Raw genomic sequence first — 16,516 nt, forward strand, 5'->3', positions numbered from 1 at the left:
CATAAAATAAAAAAGGAACGTGAATAAATGTATTAATTACATCAAAGATTCAAATTATAATAAATGAATGTTTGAATGCAAGAATTAAAAATGATGGAATTAGAAATTCGGTGCAATACATAAGTCACTAATTTGTCCAGTAGAAGAATAGAATTTGTGGACATCAATTATAATAACCGAAAGCTAGGAAAAAAATTTCTTGTAAAGGTAAAAAACTGAAATATTTAAGAGATTGTATGCCATCTACACTGAGAAAAAAAAATGCTTTTGCCAAATATATTTTCTTCCGACTAGTAAATCTGGCAATTACTGTATAAATACTCCCATAAGATTTACTAATGCCAAATATATTTTCTTGAGATTAGTAAATATTCTTGGTAAAAAAAAATTTTCTCTCTGTGTAAGTATCTTGGCGCATTTCTTAGTTGCATTTTATTGACTTCCCATTATCTCTAAAATGAAAAAAATCGTGCTTTTGTTTCTGGAAATACTTGTGATTTTTCGTAAAAATGTATCCAATGGTCTTGTGGTATTGCATATATATATGATAATTTTACTTTTGTTTGAGGTTTTGTTTGGGCAATTCTCTTTATTTCTCCTCGTGCAACATTTTTGCATCAGTAATTAGATACACGGAAAGTTGGATCACGTAAGGGGGGAGACGCATTGGAATTCTTCCCGGGGTATGTGAAATAACATTTGGCATACAAACTTGCAATTTCCGAGTATTGGGAAAAAGTGTATTTCGATTGCGATTCGAATTGTATGGAGGGACTTTATTGTGAGAACAAGTCGGCAGTAAAGCGAGTTAAGTCATTTTTTTAAATTTTTAACAATTGATCAAGAGCAAATTGTTAGAAATTTTTTGAAATTTAAGTAATTTCAAGATAAAAAAACAAGAAATTTCATTCTAACAGTACGCCGAATACATTTTTAACTGAAACGACTTGCGACGAATAGTTTTATTTAATTTAATTCACTCAGATAATATTCCTGTAGCAAAGCAGTAGTTCGAAATTTTTTTCCTTAAAATTTGAGACAAATTTCTTGGAAATTCCGGAAAATCAGGGAGAAAATGGTCATTTTTATTCCAATTTATGAGCAAAAATGGCTGATATACCACTTCACAACAAGATTACTATTCACTAGAACAATTTAAAAAATGAAATTCCATATAAATTGAAATGTACTAAACATGATTAACAAAGTATAGAGTATAAAAAAATGAAGATATGTACAATTGTCGCGGGACGCCTAAATTGTCATAAAGCTGTCTTTGGATGATTTCCTAATTTAGATAACAAAATCAGCTAGAGTGCGGTGATTTCGGTGAGTGAAATTTCATGTTGTCCTTTCCAGGTATCGTTTGACCTCGATGGAGCCATAACTGTGTGTGAATCGACCGCTGTACGAAGCCCTCGACCATGCACCCGCACGATTTGAATAGCTATTGCATGCAATTAGAGAATTCATGCCACTTGGGCGATCGATTGGAACGCCTTGACGATGGCCACGTATGAATGAACTCGTGCTGTGTGATCTTCCACTGTCTGTCAGAGATACGCGTAGATCATCATCAGTCCCGATCTCCGCGAACGGTTTAGGAGTCCGTGAGAAGAAGAGGAATACTGCTGCGGCAATACCCTTGAAAAAGTATTTCATTTCAATTGATTATCCTTCTAATAACAATAATACGCTGTAAAAATTAATTATACTAACAATAACTAAGTCCTGACACGACAAAATTCAGGAATATTAACATCGGTAATTAGTGCGCTATTTTTTCAATTTCTATTATTTTTAATGACTATCTGTCGATTCGTAATGTCAGCCAATAGGATTGCAAGAACTTGGCGCTGATTTGACGTGATTTTTAGACCTGCGAAATCGGACACTTGGCTACAACGAAGTTATCAGAAAATATCCGATGATTCCGAAGCACTGGTGGTATCACTCCGGAATATTTCTCTCTGTACGGAGATAATTAAATTTTAAGGTGCGTACCACTAATAAGTGCAGAATAACGATGAACATTGAGGCTTCTCTGAATCCGATGTTGTCGAGGAGAATTCCTGCCACACTGGGACCTATGAATGCTCCCAGGGCAAAAGCACTTGTCCATAAACCACTTATCAGGCCATAAGTTTCAAGATTATTTGGAAAACCATGTGCTCTGAAATAGAAATTCACAATGTGAATTGCAAAATTACCCTTTTTCATTTAAACTCGCGTGAAACATTTTTTTTTGCAACAAGATATAGTCAAAGTAATTTTAATATTTTCATTTAAAAAGTAGATGTGATAAGTAATTTTACTTGGCAAAAGTAATTTTTTTTCCAGTGTAAATTCTCTGTGTAAATAGGAAATATAATTAAATCGGCAAGTTGGGTTCTGCAGCTGGCTAAATAGAGAAGTGACTGTATGAAAGGAACATAAAGAGGGAATTCTTACATCGACGTATTCAAGGCATCAGTGAAACTGGCTACCAGCTGAGCGGCCATTCCCAATCCATGAATCACAAGACCAATTATTGTCAGCCAAATTTTAGTTTCACAAGGAATAAATGGCGCGGGTCCAATTAAACTAAAGCCCGCCATCACCAGATGACAACCAGCCACTGTAGCAACCTGAAAAGAACATGAACAATAATAAAATTTGAAATAAGAAATGACAGAAATAACAGAAATTCTCTTGATCGATGGCTGGTAGTGACTGGTGATTGGTGAATACCTTTGGTGTATATTTTCTATCGCACAGCCAGCCCCATGCAGGTGCCGTAAGAGCATAAATTCCACCGTTAATTACAAACATAAGACCAAGTACAACTGGACTCAGATTGAATTCTCGTAAATGGGGTTCGAGAGTTGCCTGGAGAAATCCGATGCTCATGCTTGTTGCTATAATTGAGGCAGTGGCTACCATGACACCTGGGATTTTCAGGACTTTCATAAATCCTGGAATTTTGAAAAATAAAAGAAAGATAATAAAATGGATTAAAAAAAAATGATGAATGCAAATCCTTGTAAGAAAATCGATGAAATAAAATTGTAGAGAGCAATAAGAGGCTGTGGAATTTTGGAATTACCTCCAGATTTGTGATCGTCTGCGGGGGTATCATTGTGAACCGGCAATACAAACGCTGTCATTATCGCTGCTAAAAATAAAGCTGATCCTAGGACGGCGAATGGGGTAGTGTATCCACCCACCTTTCCAAAACAGTGAGTAAATATTGATGATATTAATAACATTCAAACCATTCATTCACTCGCAAATTGTTGCGCACTCGCTCGTACTACGATAGTTTCCGTCTTTGGCTGATAAGGATATATGGATTTGATGAGAGATATGTAAATATATATAGATAGATTGATAAAAGCAAATGTAAGGGAGGAAAACGGAATTCTTTGTAACCCCAGGGGGAACCAATAAAGAATTCTATACATTCAAATTAAACAGAGACCGTAGACTAGGATTTAACTTCGAAAGTCAGTTTTTAGATGATATCTTGGGACTGGAAGAAGATAGTGATATCTTTGTGAAGACTAGTTTAAAAAATTGTCACTATCTGCCTTCAGTCCCAAGATATTTGATAAAAACTGGCTTCGAAGGAAATGCGCGGGTTATAGGGTACCACTTCGCAGCATTGATATTTCGATTTTTATCAAAGTGTAAAACGATTTTGAAGAAAAAACGGTAAAATGGAATCATATCTGAAAAACTTAGCACATACTAACCAAGTGAATGTAAATTATGATTTTACCCTCATAAGTTATCATTTTTGGACTTGTTAATTACAGACTTTGACCTCCCAAATCACACAGAATTAAAAACGTCAATTATAAGTTTTAGTATCATATATTACGATTTCAAATTCATGAATTACGATTCCAAACTCATTTAAACTACGAGTTTCACCTTTACTGTTTGAGAAGTAGAACATCCTAATTGACATGTTTAAAACTGTAATTTATGAATTCAGGATCTTCACTTGCATTCTTCGTCCGGTAATTCAAATTTACAACTTTTTATGAATCAGGTCTAAAAGGGAACGTTATTTTTACACATTTAATGCATTCATGTATTCTATCAATTGCCAAAATTAAAAATTCTAGAATTTACGAAGGAAAACTTTAGCATTCTTATTTTTAGCTTCATATTTGGGAAAGTTCATTAGGACTGCAATTAATTATACCTGGTAGAGGGCACCGCCCACAGTAGGTCCCACGATTAGTCCCAAACCAAAAAATGTTTCCAAACTAGCAAACGTGGTGGCGACATTATCCGGGAATTCCTTCGCAATGATAGCGAAACTCGCGGTGAGAAAAGCAGCATTGCCAAGTGCCTCAACAATTCTGATCACGAAAGATAGAATGATGAAAGGGTAGTGACCATCAACCTTGTCTAGTAATCCGAAGAATATGGCACATGTTCCAGTCGTCAAAATGCCGCCATTGAACAGCAGTTTAGGGCCGATTCGATTCAACTGGAATTTCATAATAAGTTCAGTGAAAAGCTATTGAGTTTGTGAAATCCTTACATTGAAAAGTCCTTACGCGTTGTCCATATATAGGGCTGATGACGAAGACGACCAGCTCGAATATTCCAAATACTAAACCGTATTCTGACGGAGAGGCACCTTTTTTTTCAGCCTAGATCAGCAAAAGAAATTTATTCAATGGTTTTCTTGCGGCACTAAAGGAAAGACCGATGTCCTACACGTCAACGTCATAATATTAAGAATAAGATCAGTGGGATGGCCTTCTTTCGATCTAGTTCTATAGGCATCACCATCACTATTGAACAAAACTGCGAGATATTTTGGAGAAATGGCTATATCTTGATATAAAGTATGGTTATGTTCCATTTTCGCATATGCACACAAAGAAAAAAATTCAATAAAAATTACGTGCCGATTCAGTGAGCTGTCAGTGTTCAGTAGAAATTACGGAACAGTTACGCATTTTATCACTTTAGATATATTATAATGGGTCATTCATCGAAAAAACGTTGACAAACGGATGGCACAACAATTTATTAACAACAAAAAAATTAATGCCATTGGAGGCCTTTTTCCACAAGACTTATAGAGACCTCGGCGCCCAGCTCTCCGACTATGTTATCACTTTAGGACTGCTTGAAGCCTCGGAAAGCCCTGGGATTCAAGCGTTCCGCCTGTTACAATCCAAGGCACAACAAAGGCTGAGTAATTTAAGGAATTTAATTCAACAAAAGGCTGAGTAATTTAACGAAAAAAAGGACACCCAGGTGAGAGTCGATGAATGAGAGAAACTTGGATCTGGATTGATTCAAGGCTGACTAGCCTGGGATAACGCTGGCTCTGATGATTGATGCAAGTTTGGTTCAACATTGGAATGTAACCAAGTGACAATGCTGGACCAACTAAGCCTTGACCAAGGCTCGCCTATCGGTATTGATCCACGGTTGCTTGACTGTTGTCTCAGTCCTGACGTCTTAGATCAAGCTTAATGGTTTTCTGCACCTATATATAGCCAAAATTAACATTTCTCATTTTTCTGGCAAACTTACTATGGGATTGACGTGAAAAAATATGACGTTTTTGGTTTTGTTATTATTTAATGGCGCACACGAACTTTCAAGATGGTGCGAACATTTTTCTGTGCTTTTCCTAAACTCTTAAAGGGAATTACAAAACAAGATAAAATGCATGAAAATTATCGCACCATCACAAAACTTCACGAATTACTAAATAATGACAGAACGCAAAAACGTTATTTTTTTGAACATCAATCCCATCTATAATTTTCCAAAAAATATAAATAAAAAACGTGAGTTTTGACTGCATATGGGTGTGGAACATTCTTAAAATGAGGCATCAACGAATTGAAAATGAAATATCATTAAATTTGAGACAGTCAATCGAATTTGAGACAGTCAAATTTTCATACTGGTGAAAATTCCAAAGAGTGTCGGAGTCCCACTATGGAATATATTCATTTATATGACAATAGGATAAATTTTGTTACAATGTTAGTTGACCAAGCTAGATCAAGTGTGGATGTAGGGTTTTAGGGTACCACTTCGCAGCATAATTGTTTCAAGCTTGCAATAAGGCAAGCTTGATGTACCAAGCTCAGGTAAACCGACATTGGAACAATCTTTAATTAATTCTCAATCTTGACATTTTTCGCCCGGGAAACAAAGGAATTAGTTAAGTTTCCTAGAAAAGTCGCTCGCGCTCCCGTTTTTTTAACTGGAAATACCTGACATGTTGATTGATTTGTAATGAACTTATTCGGAAATATCAGATAAGTTCGAAGCTTAAGTTAAGTTATAAGTCATAAATTCGCCTTTTATATTTTCATTTTATGCAGAACTTCCTTTTACTAGTCACGGAAAAAATAAATGCTTGAATCAAGTATATTTTAAATTTGAATTAAGTGCATACGTTAAATAAATATAATAATATATTTATACTTGATGCAAGTTTTTTTTCCGTAGTTGCTTGATGTATTAATCTCAATTCGTCTAGCAGAAATACTTGACATGCAAAAATTACGGTATGCGCAGTTTCTGAACGGGCAATCATTGAATTTTCATAACCTATCATTTACGCAATAATTTCAATGATAAACTTTGTACAGTCAATTATATCCTTGAATTCTTATCAATATTGTACCTCTATGGCATTCACTATTATTAAACACAGTGATATTTTTAGAGATCATGGTGTAACTATTTCACATTACGTTCATTTTTTTTATCAATGGAATGATGAAATACTATGAATTCTTGAGTATTCGCGAATGCTAGAATTAAGGTCGAATGTCAGGGTTTCGGTTCATTTCATAATTTTATCACACTGAGATACATTGCCGAGGACGGTGAAGTTTACTACAACTTATATAAGGTCATTAACATTTTTGATTGTTTATGAATGAGTTACTCACTTCTTGCTGCTAGAGAAATCAAACCCCGAATGTTTTTTGTCTTTTCAAAAAATCTGATAAGATCGAAAATTGCCACTTAAAAAAAACATGAAGGAGAAATTACATTGATGCGTCACATAATTCTCTTATGAACGTCTCATGTCAATAATTTTTGCTGAAATTCAAGAGCAACCGAGAAAATCCTCAGGAAATTATTATATTATTTAATTACGCTCTTCTGTAAGTCTCCTGTCAATCTCGACTCAATGTAAACATAAAAGCGGGCGGATTTAAAATTACATTTTAATTAATAATTCGTTCGTGCTGAAATTACAACATTTTCAGTGTACATTTTTCGTCCAATTTTTTCGTCGTCGTGAATTGAGGAGAAGGGCACCTTTTGTTCTAACGGTTTTAAAAATATTGCTCGGAAACATCTTATTTTTTTTCTAACTTCTTGAAAGAAAACAACAAATAAATTATTAATGAAAAAATATATTATTAATTCACATGATTTCTCAATCAAAAACTCGAGGAAGGAGTTGACCAAAAAGTCAATGTGAATGTTAAAAAAAGCAAAAGTCAAAACGACAAAATTGTTTGAAATGGTACATTAAATTTATTAACAGAATGTCCCTCTTCACTTAATTTCACAATATTTTCGTTATTTTCGGAGGAAATTGGACCTTTAAAACTTGAGAAAGTAATGAAACACAGTTTTCTGAATGATATAGATATTACAATGGCTTTTTCAATAATTGTTTACCTCTTGAGGATAGAATGGTGCTTGTAGCGATACACACACAGCATTAGCAAAATCGGCAATACTGATGACAATTAGAGTCAGCCACTGCCGTTTGGTGAACTGAGCCATCATCTCGACAATAAATTAAATCCTCAAAATTCACTAGACAACTAAGTAGGTGGCTAATTACTCCACTAAAATAGAGTGCAACACCAATTAGGATTAATTGTCAGCGTGATCCCAAGTGACTTCACAAACAGACTGCAAAGTTAAGGGCTGTCATCATGTAAATACAACAGATTAAAACAACTTTCAGCCCCTCCTATTTTGTTTGACAAACGGGTACGGGTCAAAGTTCGTGTGATACGAAAATACGACACTTGGGTAGACTCATTCATTTATCACTTCGTTTATATTTGACTCGAGTTAATACATCTTGTCAACCACTTTCTTTCTCGAATTTGCCAAAAGTGCGATGAATGAAAAGACTATCACATGTCGCATCATTTATCGCACATTACATAATGAAAATAATGAAAAAACAATCTTAATTTAACCAACTTATTTTATGGTGAGGTAAAACTTGTGCAAAAGAAATATTGGAAATAATTTTTCGCTGCAATGGAAACAACGCAATAGACATCTAGAATCGAAGAATAGAATAGAAACACGAAAATTGTTGGATACTTTCACTGCCTGCGGTCAAATAAAATGTGCGTGCGATGCTTCAATTGCTATTTCGTAATGAAATTAAAGCATCAATGCTGTTTTTAATTGTTTATTTGTAATACAAAATTTCGACATTTATTACTTCAAAAAACGATTCAAGTGATAATTCATTTTGTACAAACTGGGAAATCGTGTACTAGAATTTAAAACTAATTAAGTACAATAAGTAATACAACGGAAAATGTAACAAAATACGGATATTCACAGACTTACGAAGAATATACTAGCTATAAATCTACAGTTGGATTAAATTTATGAGAACAATAAAAGATGAAAGACGTTGGAAATTCACGTGTCTTGTAGCCAAACCTTGAGTGGTACTTTGGTAAATGCCGTGTTTAAAAACGACATAAAATGTTTTGCAATACTGGCACTTGCTGCTGGTCTCATTTCCTCAATGATTTCCTTTGCATTTTGATTCAAAAATTGATTCATTGCTTGTCCAATTACATTGTTACCATTGAGTTGATCAACCACCCGAAAACGTGCACGACCCAAGCTGAAGTCGACGAGAAGACGATGTATTCTCATGTAACGTACACCGTCACGTAATTCTTCGACACCTTGGACTCGAGCAATCGCCTCTACATCACCTATTTCAACAATTCATCATAGAGTTTTTATTTTGAAATTATTTTTAATATTTAGGCCGAGGTGTTATTTATTGATCAAATCACTGTGTCACTCTGAACTGAAATGACATAAGATCATTTGAAATCCTCAAATCGGGGGAAGAAGTTTTCGAAATCATTTGAAGTCATTTGTAATCAAGGATTTTAAAAAATCATGTGAAATCAGTCTGAAATCACTCATGTCTCAGAAATCAATAATGTAATGGTTTAGGTCTATTCCTGATCAGTCAACTGTAGTTTACTCGTCATTATTTCACAAAGGTTACAAGTTAATGATAAAATATAACTTCCAGAAAGTACTTGGCAATTTTTCATTCGAAAACTATGTTCTTAAAAACGTAAATTGCAGTCACGTATTTACCTGATATAAAAATCTCAATTATATTAATTTGAGACATTCATAAATATATTCTCAATTGAAAACATGAATAATTGATTGATACGAAAACTGAAAGATACCGAAAAAAATCTAAACGTGAATTATGAGATTAAAAGGCTCGGACCTAGTAATTTATGAGTTTGAACCCCTTGATTTTAATTTTTTATATCATAATTCACCGTTTTTATCTCTCGGTTTCCTAATTTATGAAGTGGAATGTCGCAATTGAAGTTACTCACCCCGTAATTTACGCGTGTGAATCCCGTATTTTATGATTAGTTTTTCTAGTCCCTTTTTCTGTTATCATTCATCGTGATAAAGTCAAATTTATACAATTCAGACTCATACAGGTCACAATATTGCGAATGCTTAAGAAAGATTTGAAAAATTTTATGGAAGGCCCGATTGCCAGATAAATTTTCTGCCGTTGCATTAAAATTCTGTTAGCTAAATCAAAAAAAAATATGGATACCCGTGTTATTTAATTTGTATTTTTTAATGAATATTATTTGTTTTGAACTTTCGCGCCATACAAATAGGTAATTCGAATTGGTAAATCCCTCGGAAAATTGATTGTCAATAAATTATTCATTAAAAAGTCCTGTAAAAATTAAATTTTTTACCTTTTTTATATAATTTCGCCTAAATTTTGTTAAAACTTTTTTACGCATTTTCCAATGATTTAAAAACAAAAATGAATTTTAAATCTTCAAAGGTTAAAATAACACTATGTATAATATCGTCAACTGGAGCTAAGATGCTGCACTAGAAATGCACATAGAAAATACTTTATTTCGATTAAATAAACTTCATTTGAATCAAATAAGTAGTTTATTAGGTTTTAATAAACTATTTATTTAATTTAAATACGATTTATTTAGTCGTTCTCTGGTTTCAAAAATCGGTAAATATTTGCGAAATACATTCATCCACTTCGCAATTCGCAAATCTTATCATCTGAACAGTGTTCATGACCCAGTAGAGTATTTCGATTCAATCTTATCTTCGATGTTCGATTATTGTGTCACTTATTTTCAATACTTTATAATTTTCCATAAAAAATAATTTTATAATGGTGAAATCATCATAACAATCGAGATGGTGATGGACTGTTCGATACTCATTTTAATCATTCTAGGAGATTTTATGCAAATGAAAGAACTGCTTTTTGCTTAGCAGTTCCATAAGATTATGTACGATGTGAATGAGTCATGTAGTACAAATAATGAAAACTTAATTTTTGTCAATTACAATGCCTTCATTTATAAGCAACGAGTACTTATTTACCCGTATTATGTATTCAATTAATTGCGTTCTATTATTTATTTATTCTTTTCCCACTTCAAACTCCTCCTCCGAAGTAATTTTTTTATTATTATGGATATCTTGAATATTTCAACAGAAATGCAACTAACCGAACAATGCCCAGAAGTCACCCTGACTTTGGATTGGAAATAGAAGGACATTTCCGGCGACCACGTAGTGTCCTTGAAGTTCAATTTTGGGAATGGCAAGATGCAGATCAAGTCGCAGATTCCTCAGGTCTACCCGGACCCGTCCAACTGTGTAATTTCCCGGTCCAATTGCTGTGATATTTGAGAACAAGGCACTCACTCGAACAGCACCTTGACCGTTTTCCATTCCTAATTGAGGGATTGTCAAGGGCTCGATGGGCGGGAGTTCCAGTTCTGGGATACCTTAAAAATAATCCACCTTTATATCAGTACAACGATAAATATATGATTTCAATAATCTGACATAAGCTGAAAAAAGATAGGAGTCAGAAAATTGAAATATTCGACAAAAAATGGCTATATCTATATCTATGTCTAATGCCTATGTCTTTCCTTATTTCGAAAGGAAATATATGATGGCGGTGGAAAATTTCACGGCAATCGACCGGAATTTTTTCCGAATTTCCCAATAAAAATTATGACGTCACCACTCTCATTTACTGAGTCGCATTAGAAATCGGTAAACGAATTTTGAGTTTTGCAATTCTCAATGAATGTTTTTTAATTATTGAAACGACAATGCGTTCTATTTAGGCCATTTTTTATTTATCCTTCGCATAGAAAAAATGATTAAAAAAGTTGAATTTTTGTCGTGAATATCAAGTGAGTTTAAACTGATCTTAGAGATCATTTTAAAAGACGACAGGTGTTTTGATGATTTCATGGGACTTTCACATGGTCGCAAATTGTTTTTCTCACAGCAATGACGTCATGAGTTCAAAAGTGACTAGTCTTACTTCCCAAAATCTGATAAATATTCTCAAGGTTCACTGATTTATTTCTGGAGAAAATATGCAAAGTCATATCCAATCTTTGTTTTATTTACTTATACAAGAGAAGAACTTTATAAATTTTCATCTGTCTTCCAAACTTTCTTATCCCTTCGGAATATTTATCAAACACTCATTTCCCAGGTAATTTGACTGATCGCTTTTACAATTTCATCAATAAATTGAATATATTCTAATCATCAAGATATAACAGAATCATTAATAACAACTTTTTGTAATTAAAATCTATCTCAAATATCGGTAGCAATCTAAATGAATATTTTCCAAAAAATAATAATCAACCACTATATCTTTATTTAAATGTGTGATAAATCACAAAAAAACATTTGAAAAAATTGTATTCATTTGTTTTAATTAATGAGTCCGAAGGGTAAATAAAAAGTTACAATAAACACTAGCGAGTTGTTTGTAATGAAATAATGATGGTATAGAGTGGAATAAATTTGTTGAGTCTATTGTTACTTTTACAATGACTCATTGTTGAGTTGGTGATTTGCAGTAAAAATCTTTTTCTTAATTGCATACCAGAAAATTCACTGATAATTTTCTTATGCCTTCAAGATATTGATGTAGAAATGATTTCGAAGTGAAATTTGTTCGACTTGATTTGTCATTTTATGAATGAATTGATAATGGCAATTTTAGTAATTATCTTTACCTTTGATAAGATACGGCTTCAAGTGATTAAAAGACTTTTGTATGCATGTATCAAGCGCCGGATCACTCCTACCGCAGGGCAAAATGTACTCGGCTGAAAATATCGAAAAAATTAGAATAAATAACTTTGACAACTTCCTTGTAATTTAAAAAAGAACAATTGCCCCATTTTCAACGATGAAAATTATCGAATTAACATTGTTATGAGGATTTCCGTTTCTCGGGATTTTCCTGCTTCCGGGCAATATTTACGCAATAATGATTGCTTTCACTTTCTTATTATTATAAACAATTGAAGAAAACAAATCCCTTATTAATTTAATTATTCTACCCTTCGCTGCCAATCAAATAAAATTATTTCCACGCGAATCAAGAGTTTATTTTCATGATTATCCGATCGCAGGTTGCAGTAGACCTTAAAAAATTCTTGCGTTTGGATGAAAACATTATTCAACAATTTCTTTATTATCTGCCGTCATTATATATATATATATATATATGTATGTATAGCAAATTTACGACTCCTTGAAAGAATGCAATATAAAAGTATAGATCAGAGAGTAAACAACGGTATATATTTAATGAATAACGGAATGTAAAAAGAAGGGAAAATAACTATAATTAATTTATGAATTTTTTAATGTTTTGTTTGCAAACAGCAAAAAAGAATCTCCCGTCGTACTTTCTTAAAATGCATTAACAGTTCTAGCTTTTCAAAGAAAAAATATTGAAAAATTATAATTTAACGGACGATTTTATGTACAAATACCAATTTCCGTTGCAAGTAAACATTCCAATTTGAATTATTATATTTGAGATTTACTCGACACCTCGTAAGAAATGATCTGTCTAGACAGGTTCTATTGTTAATTTATCAAAAAGAAATATCTGAAAAACTGTGAATACTTTACAAGAAATTAATTTTAGATAATGGAAAATGATCTTTATCGAACTTTTTTCAGGTGATCTAGTGAAAAATTCAAAGATGGATAGAATTATTTTGAACAATGAAAAATTTCTCAATTCACGAAACATATCAATATTTCGCAAAATGGATTTTAGATCATGCTGACTCGATGCGATTTGTTTTCAAATATTGGACATTTGGGGATGTTCTGCCGGTATTTTGTCATTTTTCCTATTTTTCTGAGATTTATTGAAAACTATCGATCGGATTGGGATATGAAAATATAGCGTTTGTCCGTTACATCATGATTTATCCTTTCACAAAGTTTCATCTCGAGACACCAATTTTCATAACTTTTCACTAAAATTTATTGATTTTTTATTAAATTTTAGTGAAAAGTTATAAAAATTAGTGTATCGGGTTGAAACTTTATCAAAGAGTCAATCATGATGTAATGGATAAATGCTATATTTTTATACCCCAAGCCGATCGATAGTTTTCGATAAATCTCAGAAAAACAGGAAAAATAACAAAATACCAGCAAAAAGTCTTTAATTCTACTCGACAATTCACAGCTCAAAATATATGGAAGCATAACGCAAAAGTGTAACGCAATTGTGAAGAATAAAAAAATCCCCATAATATATGCGAAATTTCAATATTTTGCGGAATTTATTTTAGGCAATCCTGATAAGATCTAATTTTTTCCCCAAATTTATAAGAGCACAGAAGAGCTTGAATGAAAAAAAAATCTGGTAATTTGGTAGAGGAAAAATTCGGAAAATTTAAAGTGACTCGACGCTTTCACTCAAAGCCGATCATCAGCGTGAGAGGCGAAACAAGGGTTTGAGTTTGAATGTATTAGTTTGCACACGAGTTTCTGATCACCGAGTGGCTTTATCCCTGCTCCCAACTAAACTCACTTTCTCCAGCGAATCCCCAGCTCAAACCCACAGTTTTACCTTTAAATTACGCAATAAAAAGTCTGACATAACCTTCGCCACGCCACAACGAGTTACGCCATTTGTGCCATTATGCCGGCTACTGCTATATTTTTTATATTTTTTATATCTTTCATTAGGTGAACAATTCTTCAGGATTTTTCATTTTTTACAAAAACCAGAGGAAGCGCAACTCAATTGCTCTTCATTTTTTTTTCATTATTATTCTATCCATTCTCTTATTGTTTACTCTTCACTCACTACAATTCCATTATCAAATGACACTAATAACGCCACTAGACACTTCAATGATGATAATAATTGTTGATGATTGTTTTCGACCATTTCCGATGACGAATATTTATGTTAGATGTGTCTGACTTCCAATGAAAAAGAGAGAACAGCATTTTCATTTAAAATGTTTTCCATTTGAAAATAATTTTTTATATCAAGTTAAATTTTATTAATAATCGAACTAATTGAATTGAATTGAATGATTCATAGAAATATCGGTATCAAATTGTGAGTTATTTAATTTGAAAAAATCTCCAAAAGCATTCTCTCATTTATTTACGTATTCAACGGGTTTAAAATCAACAAATTGATTAATTAATTAATTAGCTGATTAGTATATTTCTTTGATGCTGCTTTCATAATTTGATCCATGGATTTAAGCATATTTTTTCGTAAACAAAGAGTTACAGCAAACGCTTTTATTTTTAAAAATTTACAGGATAAAAAAAAAAAACGATCGAGTAAAATAAATGGAACTAATTCCATTGTCAAATTCACTATTGAATCGATGATTTTTAATGAAATGAACCTTACGAGTGACAAAGTCCGGCTCATTGTCACCAGGATTTTTAGGTGCCTCCACAACTGTCACATCTTGAGAGAGTGTACCCCAGGGGAATCCCAGGAGCATAATTACACCCACTACAATCATTTTAACACAATCCAGTGGCTGTTGACAATCAGAAGAGATCCCAATCCTGAGTTTTTATCACTAAAATTGATATCAGAATAATTGGAGTTTCTATCGAATATCCACTGATTTATTCCAACTGTATCATAATTTTAATGTCTAATCCTATGAAAAATATTCAAAGTAGTTATTAGTAACTCTTGCTTTTGTGTTTGGTAAACTAAAGACAGTTCCCCTTCATATTCAGTCTTATATGCGCGTTCCCCTTCTCCACAGGGTGAGGACTCTTGGGATACAAAATAACATCTAGCATCTCTATCTCGCCATTTTACCCAACATTTCAGATTTTTTTTTCGCCAGCTGTGAATAATATACGTGTGTAATTTATGGAAGACTCCCCGGCTGTGCCAAAATATTATTATGTCACGAGGTTACGTTGTACCATTTTATTCCCATTAAATCGTCTTCGCAATTATTTGTGAATTACATTTGTGGCACGTGCACAATCTAAAAAATAATTCCAAAATTGTTGTTTAATAATGAGGAAAAGAATGGTAGCACAGGTTATTGTCTAATGTAAATTTATCAATGATTGATTCTGTAAAACTGGTTTTTGTAGATTTTTTTTCTTTTTCTTTTGAAGTGGATTAACGAGTCAAATGAAATGGAGAACCGAAATCGCGACTTTCCTGTTACTACTGCTTACTAATTAATGTACTGCAGCACATACGGTCCAAGCTGATGAAAACATTGAAATATTAATAATTAGTTTTCTTTATAAACAAAGTTGTTAGAATTAATATTAAAAAATATAATTAAAAACGTGAGGATGTGACATTTCGTTGGAAAGTAATACGAAAAATTTATACGACTTTCGGTTAGAAAATCACCGGAATTGTTTTTCTCAAGTTCGAAAAATTTTCAAGAAAATCTTTGACCTCAAACTGTTGGGAAGAAACATAAAGAAAAGAATTATGTTGATCTATGCAGACATTGCAAAACTACTCCGGTCTGTTCTTAAACAAAGCTGAATTTCCGTGCGCGTGTTCAGGATAATGTAATATTCGTTTTTTTCATTTTCATATTTTTTTTTACTAGTTTCCTCTTCGCAAGTTTTATTTTTATAGCGTGACGGGAATGCAAAGGGCAGATATTGAGAAACTAGGTGTAACTATGAAAGAATTATCTCCGTTCAGTGTAATTTATCCATTTTAGATTTCTGTAATTATGTCAGAGTAATTTGCAATGCGGGAAGATTCGCAGTAATGAAGATACCTGAGGTATTGACTGATAATTGCCGAGAGGATTTTTTTTTTTGTTCTCAGAAATCATGATGTATCAGAATATATCGTATGTCACACATGTAGATGTGGGAGAATATATTTGCG

General features: G+C 32.9%; 2 protein-coding genes and 1 long non-coding RNA gene across 3 annotated transcripts; 1 reads left to right on the forward strand and 2 right to left on the reverse strand.

The window, feature by feature from the left end:
* Nucleotides 1-85: 85 nt before the first annotated feature.
* Nucleotides 86-7,955, reverse strand: LOC105270334 (MFS-type transporter SLC18B1). The gene is made up of 8 exons (XM_011311194.1): nt 7,675-7,955; nt 4,554-4,649; nt 4,193-4,483; nt 3,086-3,206; nt 2,731-2,954; nt 2,452-2,627; nt 2,005-2,173; nt 86-1,644 (listed from the first exon to the last, which is right to left on the reverse strand). The coding sequence occupies exons 1-8, from the start codon at nt 7,783-7,785 to the stop codon at nt 1,342-1,344; spliced, it is 1,491 nt and encodes a 496-aa protein (XP_011309496.1). The 5' UTR covers nt 7,786-7,955; the 3' UTR covers nt 86-1,341.
* On the forward strand, nt 1,565-2,454 carry LOC105270333 (uncharacterized). The gene is made up of 3 exons (XR_892525.1): nt 1,565-1,653; nt 1,832-1,996; nt 2,363-2,454. It is a non-coding gene; the product is annotated as an uncharacterized lncRNA (long non-coding RNA).
* A 91-nt stretch (nt 7,956-8,046) lies between the features above and the next one.
* Nucleotides 8,047-15,339, reverse strand: LOC105270332 (protein takeout). Its single transcript, XM_011311193.1, has 4 exons — nt 15,032-15,339; nt 12,357-12,449; nt 10,809-11,090; nt 8,047-8,975 (listed from the first exon to the last, which is right to left on the reverse strand). Exons 1-4 carry the CDS (start codon nt 15,147-15,149, stop codon nt 8,671-8,673), a joined length of 798 nt encoding a protein of 265 aa, XP_011309495.1. The 5' UTR covers nt 15,150-15,339; the 3' UTR covers nt 8,047-8,670.
* Between the last annotated feature and the right edge of the window lie 1,177 nt (nt 15,340-16,516).

This window comes from Fopius arisanus, unplaced genomic scaffold (genome assembly GCF_000806365.1).
Source record: "Fopius arisanus strain USDA-PBARC FA_bdor unplaced genomic scaffold, ASM80636v1 scaffold00085, whole genome shotgun sequence".
Taxonomy (NCBI): Eukaryota; Metazoa; Arthropoda; class Insecta; order Hymenoptera; family Braconidae; genus Fopius; species Fopius arisanus.